The sequence below is a fragment of the Scardinius erythrophthalmus genome, assembly GCF_964197995.2.
Source record: "Scardinius erythrophthalmus genome assembly, chromosome: 1".
Lineage (NCBI taxonomy): Eukaryota > Metazoa > Chordata > Actinopteri > Cypriniformes > Leuciscidae > Scardinius > Scardinius erythrophthalmus.
Genome location: NC_138221.1, coordinates 56,525,087 through 56,545,723, shown reverse-complemented (window position 1 = coordinate 56,545,723; position 20,637 = coordinate 56,525,087). Strand labels below are relative to the sequence as shown.

Genomic DNA, 20,637 nt, shown 5'->3' with positions numbered 1-20,637 from the left:
CACTGAATATTTAAAAAAACTTTAGCCTTTTATGTTCAAACCGCAGTCAGACAAAGATGGAGAGACTCAAGAAGAAGTGACAACATGTAGACAATATTTCTGAATGGTTAGTTGATGAATTTATGTAGCTTATGTGTAGTTATCTTCTAGTCATTGATAAGCATATTCTGTCATGATAATCTATAAATCGCGTTCCCGGGGGCGGGGTTTTCAGAAGCCAGTAACCTTTCACAACCATCCTAAATCTCACAGGTTTTTATCGCAGTCATTGTTTTGTCAGAGCAGGCGGCAGCTGCAGTTGAGGCAAACATTGACCTGAATTAATGATTTGCTAAATGTAAATTGCATAACCAACATCTACAAACAGAAACTGAGGCCAAAAAATGAAGACATACATCTCAGCCTCAGGTAGCATGAACTGTGCTTTTGTAAATGACATTCCCTCTTGCGTTCACAGGGGTTGCAGGGCACAGTCTCTGCCGCTAAAGACTCCGTACCCGTCCTCCCTTTGAACCCTGGTAGCCCGATTGAGGATGACAGAGCAGGTCCAAGTGGGACAGCTGGTGTAGTTCTCTCTTCTGCAAATCAGTCCCTGTCTGACGAGAGCTGCCCGGAGACCGTAGAGGCTCTGGAGGAGGTGGGCAGACTGAGCCCGAATGGGGCGCTGGAGCAGAGGGTAAAGAGCTCTGAGCTCAAGAGCTCCTCCGACACGGCGCTCAGCGATAAGGTAAGAGACAGGAGGAAACTTACAAACACTACTACTGTGAACTAGAAGTGTATACAGAACCATGGTAACTCCACTACACTGTAGGTCTATCACCACAGAACACAGTTAATAACTTACCTTGCTTGTAACACTTTACAATAAGGTTCATTAGTTAACATTAGTTAAAGGGGTGGTATAATGCCCTTTTCACAAGATGTAAAATAAGTCTTTAATGTCCCCAGAGTGTTTTTCAACAGAAATATGAAGCAGCACAAATCCTCTCAACATTGATAATAAAAAGAATGATTTCTGAAGGATCATGTGACACTGAAGACTGGAGTAATGATGCTGAAAATTCAGCTTTGATCACAGGAATAACTTACATTTTAATATATATTACAATAGAAAACGCTTTTAAAATTGTACTAATATTTTACAATATAACTGTTTTTACTGTAATTTTTATGAAATACATGGTAAGTATTAGAGATTTTCAAAAAGACACACACACACACACACACACAAATTGTATCGACCCCAAACTTTTGAACAGTAGAGTATATGTAATGGAAAGTTGCATAAATGTACATCTTGAGTCACACTTGGAAATAACAGCAGCTGTTAGGTATAAAAAGGGCATTGCATAAATAAGGAGCATAAAATAATCTGAATATTTTTGCAATAAATATTTTTATATTTTTTTCTAATTTTTCAAATTGTTTTCTAAACATGTGACATTAAGGCAACAAACAAAATTCCCAAATTATAGTAAATGTATAATACTAAATAAATACGTAAAACCATAGAATTCAGTATTACTATGATACACATTCATATGAAAAAGAATGGATACCCCTTACTTTTTGACATGACTGTGTATCATAGTAATTGTCACGGTCACGTTCTTCTGTCTTCGTCTGTGTGTGCACTACACTTCCCAGAGTCCTCAGTCGTCATCACCTGCACCTGGTCCTCATCATCCTCATCATCATCATCACCGTCACCTGTCTTCCCTCATAATCTTCTGTGTATTTAAGTTCCTGTCCTTCACTTGTCTTTTGTCGGTTAATGTTTATGGTTAGGTTGTCTATTGCCAAGGATCTTTTATTCTGAGCACACGCTCCCTTTTTGTTTGTATTTGTGAAGTTTGTGAATTAAAACCTTGGAAGTTATCTGTGAGTTCGTCTCCTCCTTCATCCACCCTGAGAGAGCCTGACAGATTAACCGACCTAAGAAGGAATATGGAGGAAGACGAATTTGAGGCTTTTTTATTTAATCAGAATGGGAGTACATTGGAGGAGTTTGTAGAAGTGTACCTGCATCTGCATCAGGATGTTTACTGGGAGGAGGAATTTTTAAAGCAGCGTTTCTGGTGCGGGTTAGAAGATCCACTCGCCCAGATTCTGCTGAATGAGTACCTGCACCTACCCTTTATTAAATTTATGGACAAAGCTCTTTGGGTTTGTGGGTCCTCTCTCACCCTAACACCAGCCGATCCCGATCCAGCCGAGCCTGCACATCACGCCAGTCCAATCGAGCCTGCACTTCACGCCAGTCCAGCCGAGCCCGCACTTCACGCCAAATCTGCTGAGACCAAAGTAGTATGCGTCATGCCCGCCGCCCCTGAGACTGTGAGTGTCATGCCTGCCGTGTCTGGGACAGCAAGCGTCATGTCTGCCAGGTCTGGGTCTCTTCACATCAGGCCTGACACTAGATCGGTTTTTCACAAACTGCTATCGAGCCTGGCAGATCCTCCGCTGATGTCAGTGCGATCTGCCAAGATGGCAGCTCCTCCAGAGTTTCGTCCAGCCGTCGCCTGCCCGCCAGAGCCAGTCGCCTGCCCGCCAGAGCCAGTCGCCTGCCCGCCAGAGCCTGTCGCCTGCCCGCCAGAGCCTGTCGCCTGCCCGCCAGAGCCTGTCGCCTGCCCGCCAAAGCCTGAGTCAGTGCCAGAGTTTGCAAAGCCCTCTTCACCGCTGGTCCCGTCCAGCACTGAGCCTTCTTCACCGCTGGTCCCGTCCAGCACAGAATCTTCACCGCTGGTCCCGTCCAGCACCGAGCCTTCACCGCTGGTCCCGTCCAGCAAAGAGCCTACTTCACCGCTGGTCCCGTCCAGCACCGAGCCTACTTCACCGCTGGTCCCGTCCAGCACCGAGCCTACTTCATCGCTGGTCCTGCCCAGCACAAAGCCCTCTTCGCTGGTCCCGTCCAGCACAAAGCCTTCACCGCTGGTCCCGCCCAGCACAAAGCCTTCACCGCCGGTCCCGCCCAGCAACGAGCCTTCACCGCCGGTCCAGCCCAGCACCGAGCCCTCATCGCTGGATCTGCCCAGCACCGAGCCCTCATCGCTGGATCTGCCCAGCACCGAGCCCTCATCGCTGGATCTGCCCAGCACCGAGCCCTCATCGCTGGATCTGCCCAGCACCGGGCCCTCATCGCTGGATCTGCCCAGCACCGGGCCCTCATCGCTGGATCTGCCCAGCACCGGGCCCTCATCGCTGGATCTGCCCAGCACCGGGCCCTCATCGCTGGATCTGCCCAGCACCGGGCCCTCATCGCTGGATCTGCCCAGCACCGAGCCCTCATCGCTGGATCTGCCCAGCACCGAGCCCTCATCGCTGGATCTGCCCAGCACCGAGCCCTCATCGCTGGATCTGCCCAGCACCGAGCCCTCATCGCTGCCCTCTCTAAAACCCGGGACTTTCCCCAAGTATTTTTTGGGGGGGGGGCCATAGAGCTCCGTCCTGGCCACTCGAGGGGCCACGGCCACCCGAAGGGGCTTCTCCGCCGTGGCCACCCGAAGGGGCTTCTCCGTCGTGGCCACCCGAAGGGGCTTCTCCGCCGTGGCCACCCGAAGGGGCTTCTCCGCCGTGGCCACCGGAAGGGGCTTCTCCGCCGTGGCCACCGGAAGGGTCCGCACCGCCGTGGCCTCCGGAAGGGTCCGCACCGCCGTGGCCACCGGAAGGGTCCGCACCGCCGTGGCCACCGGAAGGGTCCGCACCGCCATGGCCACCTGATCAGCCTGTTCCTCCATGGTCCCCTGTTCAGCCTGCACCGTCTTGATCACCTCCTCTGTCTGTCCTGCCACCATCCTGGAGTCCGTACTTCAGAACCTGGTCCACCTTCCCGTCACGGACTCCAGGATGCCCACCCCCCCTCCCGTATGCTGCCTTCTTCGGCGCGGGACGCGCCTTGCGGGAGGGGGGAGTAATGTCACGGTCACGTTCTTCTGTCTTCGTCTGTGTGTGCACTACACTCCCCAGAGTCCTCAGTCGTCATCACCTGCACCTGGTCCTCATCATCCTCATCATCATCACCGTCACCTGTCTTCCCTCATAATCTTCTGTGTATTTAAGTTCCTGTCCTTCACTTGTCTTTTGTCGGTTAATGTTTATGGTTAGGTTGTCTATTGCCAAGGATCTTTTATTCTGAGCACACGCTCCCTTTTTGTTTGTATTTGTAAAGTTTGTGAATTAAAACCTTGGAAGTTATCTGTGAGTTCGTCTCCTCCTTCATCCACCCTGAGAGAGCCTGACAGTAATAAAATTATAAAAAGTATTTTGGTACTCCCAAAAGCTATAATTACCATGGTAGTTTTTAATACTGTTTTGTAGGTGTACTATATGGTGTACCATCACATAATATGGAAATGGAACTGACCAATTACTATATTCATTTACCATTGTGTTTACAAGGTACTACAAGATAACAGCCATATTTCCAGGGTATTTTATATATATATATATATATATATATAAACAGGGTATTACCAGATATTTTAAAAAAAGGTCTAGAAGCATATTATTTCCTTTGTTATATGTCCTAAATAGATAGAGAGATGAATAAAGAAATAAAAAGGGTATTATCTTAATGCACATCTAAAAAAAATTCCCATATAACAGTATTATATATATATTACCATGGCACATGCTCAAAAACATGGTATTACCATCTAAAACTCATATTTTCATGCTATGTGTCCACAAACACTGTATAACTCTTGTCTTGGTCCAAAAACATGTTAATACCTTGTTTTTTTAGCTAGAGTTGTATTTTCATTCAAATTCACCCTCATGAAATTTCACAAATAAAGAAAGTCCACTGTCAAAAATGTGCCAATGTATGAAGCCTCTTGTGCACAGAAGTCACTTTACATCCCTCACACGATAATGACCTTTTCACAAGATGTAAAATAAGTCTCTGATGTTCCCAGAGTGCACAAAACACCCCACAGATATTTTTTTATAGCACTTTTTGAGGGTGAGCAAAAACGCGCCGTGTAAGCATCTTCGATTACCTAACACAGACACGCACTGAATATTTCAAAAAACTTTTAGCCTTTTATGTTCAAACCGCAGTCAGACAAAGATGGAGAGACTCAAGAAGAAGTGACAACATGTAGACAATATTTCTGAATGGTTAGTTGATGAATTTATGTAGCTTATGTGTAGTTATCTTCTAGTCATTGATAAGCATATTCTGTCATGATAATCTATAAATCGCGTTCCCGGGGGCGGGGTTTTCAGAAGCCAGTAACCTTTCACAACCATCCTAAATCTCACAGGTTTTTATCGCAGTCATTGTTTTGTCAGAGCAGGCGGCAGCTGCAGTTGAGGCAAACATTGACCTGAATTAATGATTTGCTAAATGTAAATGCATAACCAACATCTACAAACAGAAACTGAGGCCAAAAAACGAAGACATTCATCTCAGCCTCAGGTAGCATGAACTGTGCTTTTGTAAATGACATTCCCTCTTACGTTCACAGGGGTTGCAGGGCACAGTCTCTGCCGCTGAAGACTCCGTACCCGTCCTCCCTTTGAACCCTGGTAGCCCGATTGAGGATGACAGAGCAGGTCCAAGTGGGACAGCTGGTGTAGATCTCTCTTCTCCAAATCAGTCCCTGTCTGACGAGAGCTGCCCGGAGACCGTAGAGGCTCTGGAGGAGGTGTGCAGTCTGAGTGACAGGCATGAGAGTCTGGAAACCCGTGTGAGACAGATGAAAGCACACATAGCTCTTCGGAACGAAATTCAATGTCTGCAGCATCGCCTCACTACATTGGGTACGACATACACAGCAGGGTCTCAACCGACAACATCCTGCGTTATTTCTATTATTCATTCAGAATTCTAATCACATTTATAATTCATGGTGACCTCACAAAGAGGCTTATGGCTTGAAAAGATGCCGATGTTAAAACAAGTTTTATCACAGACAGCAACATAGTGTCGGCCCAGATCCGGCCATCATCGAATCCACATGTACCAGATGTGCCCCGGATCTGGGTCGACACTACGTAGCTGTCTGGGATTAAAGGGATAGTTCTGTCATTATTTACTCACCATCATGTCATTCCAAACCTGTATGGCTTTCTTTATTTATGGAAAACAAGATATTTTGAAGACAGTTTTTTTCCATTCAATGGAAGTCAATGGGGTCCAAAACAACAATAATAAAAACAATTGACTTTTCACTTAAAGGCCACCGTTGTCGCTAATGACAAGGGTGCCTTAACTCTATATAAAGCCCCTTTAATATAAATCGGGCATTACAGGTGCCTTCATCTGCATTTTACACCTGCAAATCAATCAAATATATCCATTTATATTAACTACTATGTACTTGCATCAAAAAATATTTGTTATAGGTACAATGTAATTACAGCATTGATGTTGTATTGCAAAACAATTGTGCTGCTATTGAGGTGGATACGGGTACGGTTAGGGACAGGTTTGGTGGTAAGGGTAGGTTTAAGTTAGCCTGGTCCTACCAGACTCTCGTACATCTCATTTGTACAGAGAGTCTGGCCACTCCATTGACGAGCGTTAACTTCCTTGTAGGCGGGTACTCTGCTGAAGTTAAAAACTATTGGATCTGCCCAGAGCCACTCTGGATCTGCCATAAAAAATTGCTAACGTTTGGTCGTGACGTAACCCTACAACTCAAACTTGCGCACGACCTTAACGTCATCGTTCTCAGCCACTCCCTCTGTTCGCTGTTTAGACGGGTAAAAATTTGGCCAGAGAAAACCCACGAATATACCGCAAACCAAGACGGAGTACTGAAAGAAAATTAAAATTGAGCAGAAGTACGTAGGAGGGCGGAGCCAGGTTAGGTTTAAGTGTGGGTTAAGCTGTAAGCGAAGGTTAACAGTGTAATTATAGATGTGATTACAGAAATTAATTACAGCTGCAATTACATGCAGGTATTTTTATAAAAATTCATGGTCAATGTAAAAATGTACACAATAAGTGCATAGTTAGTACTAGTTAAATGCACTTAATATGAAGTGGGTACCAATTTTTATTCACAGGCAAGTTACTTTTTGTTAATATACTTGTGTAATTATGTTTCTGACATTTTGTTCGTAATGTCTGCAGGAGAGCGGCAGATTCCTGACGATGTGCTGTTTCAGCTGCTTTATCTCAGGACTCTTGTGGACATTCTTCTAGAAGATGAAGAGATGGTATGAGAAAAAATAATCCAACCTAACCTTTCCTCTAACCCTCTCTTTAAAAACACAGTTTAGGGTTATCAGATTATATGATAGTCAAGTTCCTCTAAAGGCTGTTTTCATCGGTACAGTTTATGTAATTATCTAAACAGAACTTCCCCTAGACTTCTATTGTTGTAAAAGGTGAAGTGTGTCATTTGTGTCAGTCAAACATAGTCCAGCCTAAACTCATGCCGGTGACTGAGCAACCAATGTCGAGATGCTCAAAAAAACAGAGCAATGTATTGATTGAGCCACAATGACACACTGTACACTTTTCAGCCAATCAATCTAACTGGGATAGGAGAATATATTTGAAGGTACACTATGTAACAACATTTAAATAATGAGTCAATACATCATCAATCATTCCTCCAAAACATGTTTTTGTCTTACCGTGATTCACTATGGTAACCCTGACATCAACATAGTGTCGGCCCAGATCCGGGTCACATCTGATACATGCGTACTAGATGTGGGCCGGATCTGGGCCGACACTATGTTGATGTCTGGGAAACATATTATAAGTGTTTATATTTTAGACCCGTCAGGAAATTAATTTGAAACATTTCCAAACCCCACACTTTTGTACAGTTGTGGAAACGGAAAACAAATTTTATAGATGGCATTTCCAAATATGATTTGGACAATTTGTTAAGTTCTGTTCCGAATTGTTGTTTTCCACCTCATTTCATTAAATGGTTCACTCAATTCAATTCTGAATGACACACAGCCCATGGTTTTGTCGGATTTATCTTACTTCTGGCATATTAGTATTTTGGCAAGTATTTTTCATCAATTATATGTTGGTCAAACTCAGGAGTTGTTTACACAACACCATTTTCAACTAAAAATATAAAACTTTTTATGTGTTTTGGTCGTTCATTTACATGACAACGGCGTTTTGGGAGCCTGAAAACACAACTTTTGATAAAGGGGTTTCAAAGTGCAAGATTTTTTAAGCGGTCTCCGTGTAAACATCAAAAACATGAATCTGTGAAAACGATGACGTCATGCACATGCGTATTACGTGTTCAGTCTATAGTGTTTCATGCTACTCACACAATTTTTCTCCTCACACTTCCTTTATATGGAATAATGCAAATATTTTGGTTGCCAATAAATCCTTATTTTTAAGGAATTGGTTTAACAGGGATATTAATCATCTTATAAATATGTTTGATATTCATGGAAATCTTTTAACATTCAAACAGTTCATGCAAATCCATAGTTTTCCTGTGCATTTTAAGGAATTTAATTCTGTCATTAAAGCTATCTCCCCTACTCTGATTCATCTATTCAAAAGTCATATTCAATATAACTCTACATTAATGACAAATCCAAAATTAATATTAAACGGCATTGATTTGATTGATAAAAAATGTAACAATAAACATATTTGTACAATATTTCAATGACAAAATAAATTAGGACCTAGAGGAAAATTTTTTTGGAACTCTATTATTGATAATATTAATTGGAAGAATGCTTGGTTAATCCCCATTAAATATTGCATTAATAATAAAACCAAAGAAATACATTTTAAAATTTTGCATACCATTTACCCTGTTAAATCATTAATTGCAAGATATTCTGATATTGATGATTTATGTTCTTTTTGCAAAAGTGGGAAAGAGGTGTTGACGCATTTGTTTTTTGAATGCAAAATTACCCAAAGATTCTGGAAGGAATTGGCAGAATTTATTAGAGATGCACCGATTACAATTTTCTGGGCCAATTCCGATTTCCGATTTTTCATTAAGTTTGACCTGCCGATACCGATTTTAGCCGATTCCGATTTCATTTTTTCTAACCACTTTACAGCACACCCAAATATTTATTTTATATCATTTCTATAATAAAACATTTTCCAATTGTTGTGTGCAGTGCAGTGTTGTGGAAGAACCATTTCCTTTTCACATTCAATATCCAATAATTTTATATATATGTATTTAGCAAACGAAACGTCTGTATGAAAACAGGGAATGGCAATAAAATAATATATAAATAAAAAACAAAATAAATATAGCCTTGCAGTATTAAGATATTTCTCAAAGCACACACACACACAGGCCCATTGCAATCACTTGTACAAACTGAATAATAAAACAAGTTTAAATGGGTACATTTTCTATAAATATTAGTCTTTGTTTTCTTTTCTGACATAGCCTACTCCAGTTCTTGTTAAAACATGCACATTCTGTGCATTTTGGGCACTTTTTTTGTGAAACCCTATAAGGCTATTTTCCATCAAAAGTGTGCTTTCCCTTTAATTGAGCGCGAGCAGTGCAGCAAATAGACTCGGCGCCGAAACGCGCTTCACTGCTCGCGACGCTCACGCGCTGCTCCCGCTCCCGTTGTGAATGCACTCATCGATTAACATGCACGGCGAAAAAAAATACGCGCTTGCGGTCTGAACGGACGTAATTCACGAGGTTTTCTACATGTGCTCCATGTGCACGTGTGATGCTGATGTTGCGCGATGTTAATCATGCGGCGCCCGAGTGCATTTGACCGGCATAAAATCGTCATTTGTCAGACTGACCGGCCGGTCGCCGGTTACGGCCGATCACGTGAAAATCGGCCAATTCCGGTCACCAGCCGATCAATCGGTGCATCTCTAGAATTTATCTTTAATTTTGTGAAAATTAAATATTATTTTACATTAAAGGATATGATTATGTATTATGAAAACAATGTTAACAAAGGTCTGGAATACATTGTTAATTTATTTATACTTTTGGCAAAATTTTATATTCATAAGCAAAAATATTTAAATTCATCCCCTTTATTTAAGCTGTATAAATTAGAATTTGATTGCTTTATATCTTCTTTGAAATTGTTAAAAAACAAAAAGTCACTAACATGTGTGAAATACTTTGATATTATTTTTGGATCCCCTGCTACCAATTAATGTTTATCATTGTCTTGTGATGTTGTATGCTATGTCTGTTATTTGTTCTATCTGCAATAAAAAAAAATAAAAAATAAAATAAAAAAGTCTATAGTGTTTCATCGCCATCTAATGGACTGGCAGCAGAATACAGCGTTTTTAGTCGTTTTTGCGGATCTGTGTGAATGGGGATCATTTTGACAATGTCTGTGCGCGGAAAACTCAAAGTAAAAACTTCTCGGTTTTAAGCGTATCGTTGTCATGTAAATGTACCCTCACACTCAAACTTAATTTATATAATTATGTTGACTTTCCATAGACATAATGATTTTTATACTGTACAAACTGTATATTCTATCCCCTAACTCTACACCTACCCATCACAGAAAACGTTCTGCATTTTTACATTTCAAAAAACATTTAGTGTGACTTATAAGGTTTTCTCTTGTGGACAGAGCAATCAGGACACAGACGCCTCAAAGAAAAAGCAGCTGACCCTGCAGATGTCCGACATGAGGTATTAACCAGTCACTCGTCAGAGACATAGGACAAACCATGTCCCACAGTTTCACATGGCATCAGTTTTTTTTGCATTTAGTGGTCAGAATTGATCATTAAAACCATGCAGCATCAGTCAGAGTGCAGTGTCAAAAACAAGATGTGCAGATATAGTGGATATACATTTTTGTCATAAAATGAAACAAACCTAAATCATATCAGAACTTTTGTTTAATGTAAAACGTTTAATGGAAAAATTACAACCTATGCAATGCCACTAAAAACCTGTGATATTTCATAGAAAAAAAAGATAATAACAGAAACTTAAAGTGTTTTAAGAAAAATTTAATTTATTTTTAGATTAAAGGTTCAATTCTTTTGTTGCTGAATTTTTATATCCACTGTACAGTTATAATATTTTTAGATGTTTTCTTACTTTCTCATTGACATTCTCATTGTTAGCAGAATCTGGACATAATGATGCTATATCAGAATCAGTTTTCTCTTCAATTTTCTGGAGAAACACATCCCACTTGTTTTTTGCACTGCAGAAGTGCATGAATCTGGACCTGATTAAATTACAAAAGCAAGTGCAATTTCCTTTCACTGGTGGACATTTTGAGCCCTTTGTACATCACACACACTCATACAGGACTGCAGTGCAGAAGCTGAACGAAATAGTGATGGTTCTGTTGAGAGAGGAGAGAGAGGAAGAGAGAAGCCACCAATACAGAGACATACAAGAGCAGGTCAGACAGACAGAACTCCTCCCTCCAAAGGGCTGGGCCATATATCAAACTCAAATACCAAAAGTTAATATTATAATATTACAAAAAAATCACAATAACCTATATATTGCCCAGCCTTGTTGTTTTAATACCCTAGCATTGGGTTATTATTTTTCCTTAACATTATTTTCATTTCTTCTTTACGGTTCACCTGTAGTTAAACAGCCTCGGGGTTATAATTGAGGATTATGTCGAAAGCTCAGGCCAGGATTAGGTTCAGAGTTCACGTCAGGATCAGGCTCAACAGAAGGAAGAAGGTCACAATCTAAACCAGGAGGTCAGTCAGTTGCCCAAGAGTTACAGCTTGTGTTCATCGAGAAACAGGGGCATTTACAGTACATTCAGACTCAGTTAATGATTTTAATACGCAGTAATATTAAATTATTACCCTTTTGAAAAAGAAGTACACTTTAGCGTATACTTAAAGGGGTCATATGATAGTTCTAAAAAGCACATTATTTTGTGTATTTGGTTTAATGCAATGTGTTTACCCGGTTTTAGGTTAAAAAAGTAATTATTTTACACGTACTGTATATTATTGTGTCATTTGTGTCAGTCAAACATAGTCCAGCCTAAACTAATGCCGGTGACTGAGCAACCAATGTCGAGATGCTCACACAAACAGAGCAATGTATTGATTGAGCCACAATGACACACTGTACACTTTTCAGCCAATCAATCTAACTGGGATAGGAGAATATACTGTATTTGTACACTATGTAACAACATTTGTACACTATGTAACAACAATAATGAGTCAATACATCATCAATCCTTCCTCCAAAACATGGTTTTGTCTTACCGTGATTCACTATGAACATATTATAAGTGTTTATATTTTAGACCCGTCACAATGTTTTTCCATGGGAAATTAATATTTTACAATATTACTATTTTTACTGTATTTTTTATTAAAAAATACTGCTTAATCAAAAGCTCACTGTTTGGTGAGCAGAAGAGTTTATTTTTCTATTTTTATTTTTAAACATTTCCCTACCCCGAACTTTTGTTCAGTTGTGGAAACAGAAAACAAATTTTATAAATGACATTTCCAAATATGATTTGGACAATTTTAAGTTCTGTTCCGAATTGTTGTTTTCCACCTCATTTTAAATTCTGGAAATTAAATGGTTCACTCAATTCAATTCTGAATGACACACAGCACATGGTTTTGTCGGATTTATCTTACTTCTGGCATATTAGTATTTTGGCAAGTATTTTTCATAAATTTTATGTTGGTTAACCTGTGAAATCCGAGCTTGTAAAGTCCGTGCTTGAAATCCGTTCCGCACGATCTTCTTGCTCGTTAACATTGTCAGGGTCTGAATCGGGTTTGAAATGGTTTGAAATTGAAATTGAAATTGTTAATATTTGCATCTGAGTAGAGCTCGCGGTTATGGAGGGGCGGGAAAATTCCTGAACACACACTAAGCTCTGCGTCACAACACACTGTTCCAGCTAACCAATCACAGCACATTTCATATGTTGGAAGGAGGGACTTCAACGAAAACAACACGTTCAACCAGACTGGGGAGAGAGGAGCTGTAATAATGTAAAAATTTGAAAAAATAATGTTTTTTGAACAATCAAGCATGAAAACATATTCTAGAACACCCCAAAAAAAAAATCAAGACTTTGTAAAAGGATATAATAGGACCCCATTAAACACACACACAGCAGTGAAGAACGAAGCTGTTTAAGTTGGCTGTAAATGAACACTGCACAAGCTATTTTAGTTACAAGGCTAACGGTGTTGAAGGGCTGGTAACACTGAGGTGCTGTTCTTGACCTTTGAACTTTAAATACCCTGTCTCGGCCCAAGTTGAGGCTCACAAGGTTATGGCCTATGCTGTGTGTATATCTTATTCATGCTTGGTAAACAAAGTCAGACTGTTTTTTTTCTGGTCCCAGTAGCGGCATGTGTGAAATGATCAGTGGTGTTTGTCAAGGCATGTATCAAACCTCATTGGTTTTCACACGTCAAGTGAACATGCTTGAGCTTCCGTTTAACACAACTGATGTGGGAATTGATGAGCAACTTTTGAATAAAAGCTTAAAGTAAATCTTTTCAAGCATTTAAAGCGATAGTCTCTTCAGAAAATTTGGACTAAACCACCCAATTCATATGGATTAGTTTTACGATCTTTTTATGAACTTTTTGAAGCGTCAAAGTGTTAGTTGCGTAGCTGTCAATGGAGGAGAAAGCTCTCAGACTTCATCAAAAAGATCTTAATTTGTAATTGGAAGATGAACGAAAGTCTTACGGGTTTGGAACGACATGATGGTGAGTAAATGATGGCAGAATTTTTATTTTTGGGTGAACTAACCCCTTTAAGCTTTGCCTGTGAAACCGGGCACAAGTCTTTTATTTTTTTCTGATTGGATTTAAGTATTGTTTCAAATCAAAGTTTGGAATGTGATTCATCTGGAACCTGCTGGGTTTGTTCAAGAGAAACGAAAATATTAAAATCAATTTTAATTTAGAAATTTGAAACATGAACATCATAAAAGAGGTGTATCTTAGTCATAGCATGTATGAATTGCATTTGTAATGTAATAGATCTAGACAAACACAGCTGACTGACTTCAGGAACAAAGCTGACTGATGTTGCTGTCACTGCCCTCATGCCTGACATGTGGATTGTTGATGGTGTTGCAGGAAACTGGAAGAGACCCATTGGCAGTCCCAGAGGTCCAGTGTAGTGGATGCTGGCTGTGGAAGTGCCAAGACTCAGCGCAGCCACTCAATTGGGTTATGAGGAGCCGGCTTTAAAGGGGTCCTGTTGTGCTTTTCCACTTTATATTTTATAATTTTATATTATATTTTATTTTACAGAGTCCACTTTTCAAGAACTGCAACGAACGGCTTGTTCAGCTTACAAAGTGATTTTTCCAGATCTTATGAAATCATAATGTTTCTCATTTAATAATGAGATTATTACCCACGCAATACGCAGAAAAAGTTGGCTAGGCCTGGCTAAGCTGTGTTAGAGAAGATGAAGAGTCACTGTTTTTTCCACCCTGGTAAAGGTTTTTCTTAAGGCTGACGAACTTAGAGAGGTTAAAATGTCTTTTTAACACTGTTCCTGAACATTATAACCTCATTATAACGTTTTAAGGAGAAAAGCTTCCAGTAGAGAGTACAATGCAGGCTATACGCACAAAAGCTTCTCCTGAAAGAAATAGCCGTTCCCATTTTGTCCGGACAATCTGTTGTTTATGGATCACAACTTCTAGGTATTATTATTTGTAGTTGTGTTTTCTATTTACAGTTCCAATTATACGTTTTATGTAGTTGCTATAATAGCTATGATGTAAACGAAGGGCAAAGCTTTGCCTCAGCTAGCCTGTTAACTAACATCAAATACATTTTAACTTGCTTGCCCAAGAGGGGTCTCAAAGATGGCCGCCGAGTGAAATGTGAAATGAACATCAAAGTCCCTTTAACACAAGTTTTATTTTTAGAATTACTAAAATGTCTAGTTTCAAATATAATTATTTTGAAGTGTTGGTGCTTAATATAGCAATATAAAGTGTAAATGATAAATCACATTTGAGATTTGTGCTGGCTACTGTATACAGGCCACCAGGGCACCATACAGACTTTATCAAAGAATTTGCTGACTTTCTATCACTGGCTGCAGATAAAGTCCTAATTGGTGATTTTAACATACATGTAGATAACGAAAAATATGCAGTGGGATTGGCATTTAAAGACATTCTTAACTCTATTGGAGTTAGACAACATGTGTCAGGAACTACTCATTGTCGTAATCATTCTCTAGATCTAATATTATCACACGGAATCAATGTTGATGCCGTTGAAATTCTGCATCAGAGCGATGACATCTCAGATCATTATCTAGTCTCGTGTAAACTTCATTTAGCCAAGGCTGCGAAGCGGACTCCGTGTTGCAAATATGTTAGACCTATCACTTCTACCACTAAAGATTGCTTTATTAATAATCTTCCTGATCAGTTTCATCATCTCAGCATCCCAGATAGCTTAGAAGAACTCAATATTGCGACAGAAACTTTTAACTCTCTCTTTTCCAGACACAGTTGCTCCGTTGCGTTTAAAGAAGATTAAAGAAAATAGTCCAACGCCGTGGTACAACGAGCACACTCGGGCCCTTAAGAGAGCAGCCAGAAAAATGGAGCGCAACTGGAAGAAAACAAAACTAGAGGTATTTCGTGTTTCGTGGAAAGAGACCTCGATTGCATACAGAGAGGCCTTAAAAGCTGCTAGATCTGCTTATTTTTCAACCCTATTAGAAGAAAATAAACAAAACCCTAGGTATTTATTTGAAACAGTGGCTAAACTAACAAAAGTAAAGCTTCAAGCCCAGAAGTTTCCAAGCAGCACAGCAGTAATGACTTTATGAACTTCTTCACTTATAGCATTGATAATATCAGGGAGAAAACTATAACTATGCAACCATCTACTACAGTATAGCATCAGGCAGTGCATTGTAGTCTCCCTAAGGAAAAATTTGATTCATTCGTTGCTATAGAAGAGGAAGAATTCGTTAAACTTGTTAAATCATCTAAATCGACAACATGTATGTTAGACCCTATACCGACTAAGCTACTGAAAGAGGTGCTTCCAGAGATCATAGATCCTCTTCTTAATATCATTAATTCATCTTTGTCATTAGGATACGTACCAAAAACCTTTAAGCTGGCTATGATTAAACCGCTTGTTAAAAAAAAACGCAACTTGATCGTACAGAATTAGTCGATTACAGGCCGATTTCGATTCTACCTTTTCTGTCAAAGATACTAGAAAAGCCGGTATCCTCACAACTATGTTCCTTTTTAGAAAGAAATTATATCTGCGATGATTTTCAGTCAGGATTTAGACCGTACCATAGTACTGAGACAGCTCTCATCAGATTCACAATTGATTTGCTCTTATCATCCGATCGTGGTTGTATCTCTCTAATAGTGTTACTCGATCTTAGTGCTGCATTTGATACTATTGACCAAAACATTCTTTTAAATAGACTCGAAAATTATGTTGGCATTAGTGGAATTGCATTAACATGGTTTAAATCATAATTATCTGACCGTTATTGATGTGTAGCAGTAAATGAAGAGATGTCTCATCAATCACAAGTTCAGTATGGCGTACCACAAGGCTCAGTACTAGGACCGTTGCTTTTCACTCCGTACATGCTACCCTTGGGAGATATCATTAGGAAGCATGGAATTAGTTTTAACTGTTATGCTGATGATACTCAGCTCTATATTTCTTCACGCCCTGACGAAACTTACCAATTCACAAAATTAATGGAATGCATAGCGGATATAAAAAATTGGATGACAAGTAATTTCCTACTACTTGATTCTGAAAAAACAGAGATTCTAGTTATTGGACAAAAAACTTCCTCTCGTAATAATCTAGAATACTGTCTGACACTTGATGGCTGCTCTGTCAAGTCTTTGTCGTCGGTTAGGAACCTGGGTGTGCTCTTTGATACCAATCTTTCATTTGAAAGTCACGTGTCTAGTATCTGTAAAACCGCATTTTTCCATCTTAAAAATATAACTAAATTTCGTCATATGCGCTCATTGACAAATGTGGAACAATTAGTCCATGTGTTCATGACATCAAGGCTAGATTATTGTAATGCTATTATGGGTGGTTGCCCTGCACGCTTAATAAACAAATTACAGCTGGTCCAAAACGTAGCAGCTAGAGTTCTTACCAGAACCAGGAAGTATGACCATATTAACTCAGTTCTGTCAACACTGCACTGGCTCCCTATTAAACATGGTATAAATTTTAAAATATTGCTGATTACTTACAAAGCACTAAATGGTTTAGCTCCGCAGTACTTGAGCAAGCTCTTAACGCATTATAGCCTTCACGTCAATTGCGATCTCAAAATTCCGGCCAGTTGATAATACCTAGAATATCAAAATCGACTGCTGGTGGTAGATCCTTTTCCTATTTAGCACCAAAACTTTGGAACAGGCTTCCTAACATCCTAACGTCAGTTCAAAGCTAGACTAAAAACACATCTCTTTGACCTAGCATACACATAACACATTATAGACTTTTATAATTCAATGTTAGGCTGCATAGATTAGGTCAGCCGGAACCGGGAACACTTCCCATAAATCCTGATGTAGTCAATACATCATAAGAAGAATGGCATCTACGCTAATATTAGTCTCTCTGTTTATCCTGAGGTTTCCAGGCCGTATCTAGATCTGATGAAGGACCTGCGCCTGGACGCAACGACAGTGCAGTCCTGAAATGTCAACTAGGCTCTTTCCTGTGAAGGCCTCCCTCCGGCTTCCCTTTACCTATCTACAGATAAAGCGTTGTCGGGATAATTCCGGAATGATTCGTAATCATTCTCTAGATCTAATATTATCACACGGAATCAATGTTGATGCCATTGAAATTCTGCATCAGAGCGATGACATCTCAGATCATTATCTAGTCTTGTGTAAACTTCATTTAGCCAAGGCTGCGAAGCGGACTCCGGGTTGCAAATATGTTAGACCTATCACTTCTACCACTAAAGATTGCTTTATTAATAATCTTCCTGATCAGTTTCATCATCTCAGCATCCCAGATAGCTTAGAAGAACTCAATATTGCGACAGAAACTTTTAACTCTCTCTTTTCCAGACACAGTTGCTCCGTTGCGCTTAAAGAAGATTAAAGAAAATAGTCCAACGCCGTGGTACAACGAGCACACTCGGGCCCTTAAGAGAGCAGCCAGAAAAATGGAGCGCAACTGGAAGAAAACAAAACTAGAGGTATTTCGCGTTTCGTGGAAAGAGACCTCGATTGCATACAGAGAGGCCTTAAAAGCTGCTAGATCTGCTTATTTTTCAACCCTATTAGAAGAAAATAAACAAAACCCTAGGTATTTATTTGAAACAGTGGCTAAACTAACAAAAGTAAAGCTTCAAGCCCAGAAGTTTCCAAGCAGCACAGCAGTAATGACTTTATGAACTTCTTCACTTATAAGATTGATAATATCAGGGACAAAATTATAACTATGCAACCATCTACTACAGTATCACATCAGGCAGTGCATTGTAGTCTCCCTAAGGAAAAATTTGATTCATTCGTTGCTATAGAAGAGGAAGAATTCGTTAAACTTGTTAAATCATCTAAATCGACAACATGTATGTTAGACCCTATACCGACTAAGCTACTGAAAGAGGTGCTTCCAGAGGTCATAGATCCTCTTCTTAATATCATTAATTCATCTTTGTCATTAGGATACGTACCAAAAACCTTTAAGCTGGCTATGATTAAACCGCTTGTTAAAAAAAAACGCAACTTGATCGTACAGAATTAGTCAATTACAGGCCGATTTCGATTCTACCTTTTCTGTCAAAGATACTAGAAAAGCCGGTATCCTCACAACTATGTTCCTTTTTAGAAAGAAATGATATCTGCTATGATTTTCAGTCAGGATTTAGACCATACCATAGTACTCATCAGAGTCACAATTGATTTGCTCTTATCATCCGATCGTGGTTGTATCTCTCTACTAGTGTTACTCGATCTTAGTGCTGCATTTGATACTATTGACCACAACATTCTTTTAAATAGACTTGAAAATTATGTTGGCATTAGTGAAATTGCATTAACATGGTTTAAATCATAATTATCTGACCGTTATCGGTGTGTAGCAGTAAATGAAGAGATGTCTCATCGATCACAAGTTCAGTATGGCGTACCACAAGGCTCAGTACTAGGACCGTTGCTTTTCACTCTGTACATGCTACCCTTGGGAGATATCATTAGGAAGCATGGAATTAGTTTTAACTGTTATGCTGATGATACTCAGCTCTATATTTCTTCACGCCCTGACGAAACTTACCAATTCACAAAATTAATGGAATGCATAGGTGATATAAAAAATTGGATGACTAGTAATTTCCTACTACTTAATTCTGAAAAAACAGAGATTCTAATTATTAGACAAAAAACTTCCTCATGTAATAATCTAGAATATTGTCTAACACTTAGAATTAGTCGATTACAGGCCGATCTCGATTCTACCTTTTCTGTCAAAGATACTAGAAAAGGCGGTATCCTCACAACTATGTTCCTTTTTAGAAAGAAATTATATCTGCGATGATTTTCAGTCAGGATTTAGACCGTACCATAGTACTGAGACAGCTCTCATCAGAGTCACAATTGATTTGCTCTTATCATCCGATCGTGGTTGTATCTCTCTAATAGTGTTACTCGATCTTAGTGCTGCATTTGATACTATTGACCAAAACATTCTTTTAAATAGACTCGAAAATTATGTTGGCATTAGTGGAATTGCATTAACATGGTTTAAATCATAATTATCTGACCGTTATTGGTGTGTAGCAGTAAATGAAGAGATGTCTCATCAATCACAAGTTCAGTATGGCGTACCACAAGGCTCAGTACTAGGACCGTTGCTTTTCACTCCGTACATGCTACCCTTGGGAGATATCATTAGGAAGCATGGAATTAGTTTTAACTGTTATGCTGATGATACTCAGCTCTATATTTCTTCACGCCCTGACGAAACTTACCAATTCACAAAATTAATGGAATGCATAGGTGATATAAAAAATTTGATGACTAGTAATTTCCTACTACTTAATTCTGAAAAAACAGAGATTCTAATTATTGGACAAAAAACTTCCTCATGTAAGAATCTAGAATACTGTCTGACACTTGATGGCTGCTCTGTCAAGTCTTTGTCGTCGGTTAGGAACCTGGGTGTGCTCTTTGATACCAATCTTTCATTTGAAAGTCACGTGTCTAGTATCTGTAAAACCGCATTTTTCCATCTTAAAAATGTAACTAAATTTCGTCATATGCTCTCATTGAAAAATGTGGAACAATTAGTCCATGTGTTCATGACATCAAGGCTAGATTATTGTAATGCTATTATGGGTGGTTGCCCTGCACGCTTAATAAACAAATTACAGCTGGTCCAAAACGTAGCAGCTAGAGTTCTTACCAGAACCAGGAAGTATGACCATATTAACTCAGTTCTGTCAACACTGCACTGGCTCCCTATTAAACATGGTATACATTTTAAAATTTTATTGATTACTTACAAAGCACTAAATGGTTTAGCTCTGCAGTACTTGAGCAAGCTCTTAACGCATTATAGTCCTTCACGTCTATTGTGATCTCAAAATTCCGGCCAGTTGATAATACCTAGAATATCAAAATCGACTGCTGGTGGTAGATCCTTTTCCTATTTAGCAACAAAACTTTGGAACAGGCTTCATA

General features: G+C 39.5%; 1 protein-coding gene across 1 annotated transcript in view; it reads left to right on the top strand.

Moving 5' to 3' along the window:
• The first annotated feature begins 258 nt into the window (after positions 1-258).
• LOC308690365 (uncharacterized protein) overlaps positions 259-20,637 on the top strand; it is a 36,888-nt gene continuing 16,509 nt past the window's right edge. The window contains exons 1-4 of the mRNA XM_081364767.1: positions 259-727; positions 5,472-5,766; positions 7,085-7,170; positions 10,546-10,607. Of these exons, the coding sequence (XP_081220893.1) occupies positions 5,703-5,766; positions 7,085-7,170; positions 10,546-10,607 (212 nt within the window). The 5' untranslated portion in view covers positions 259-727; positions 5,472-5,702. The remainder of the gene's footprint in view (positions 728-5,471; positions 5,767-7,084; positions 7,171-10,545; positions 10,608-20,637) is intronic.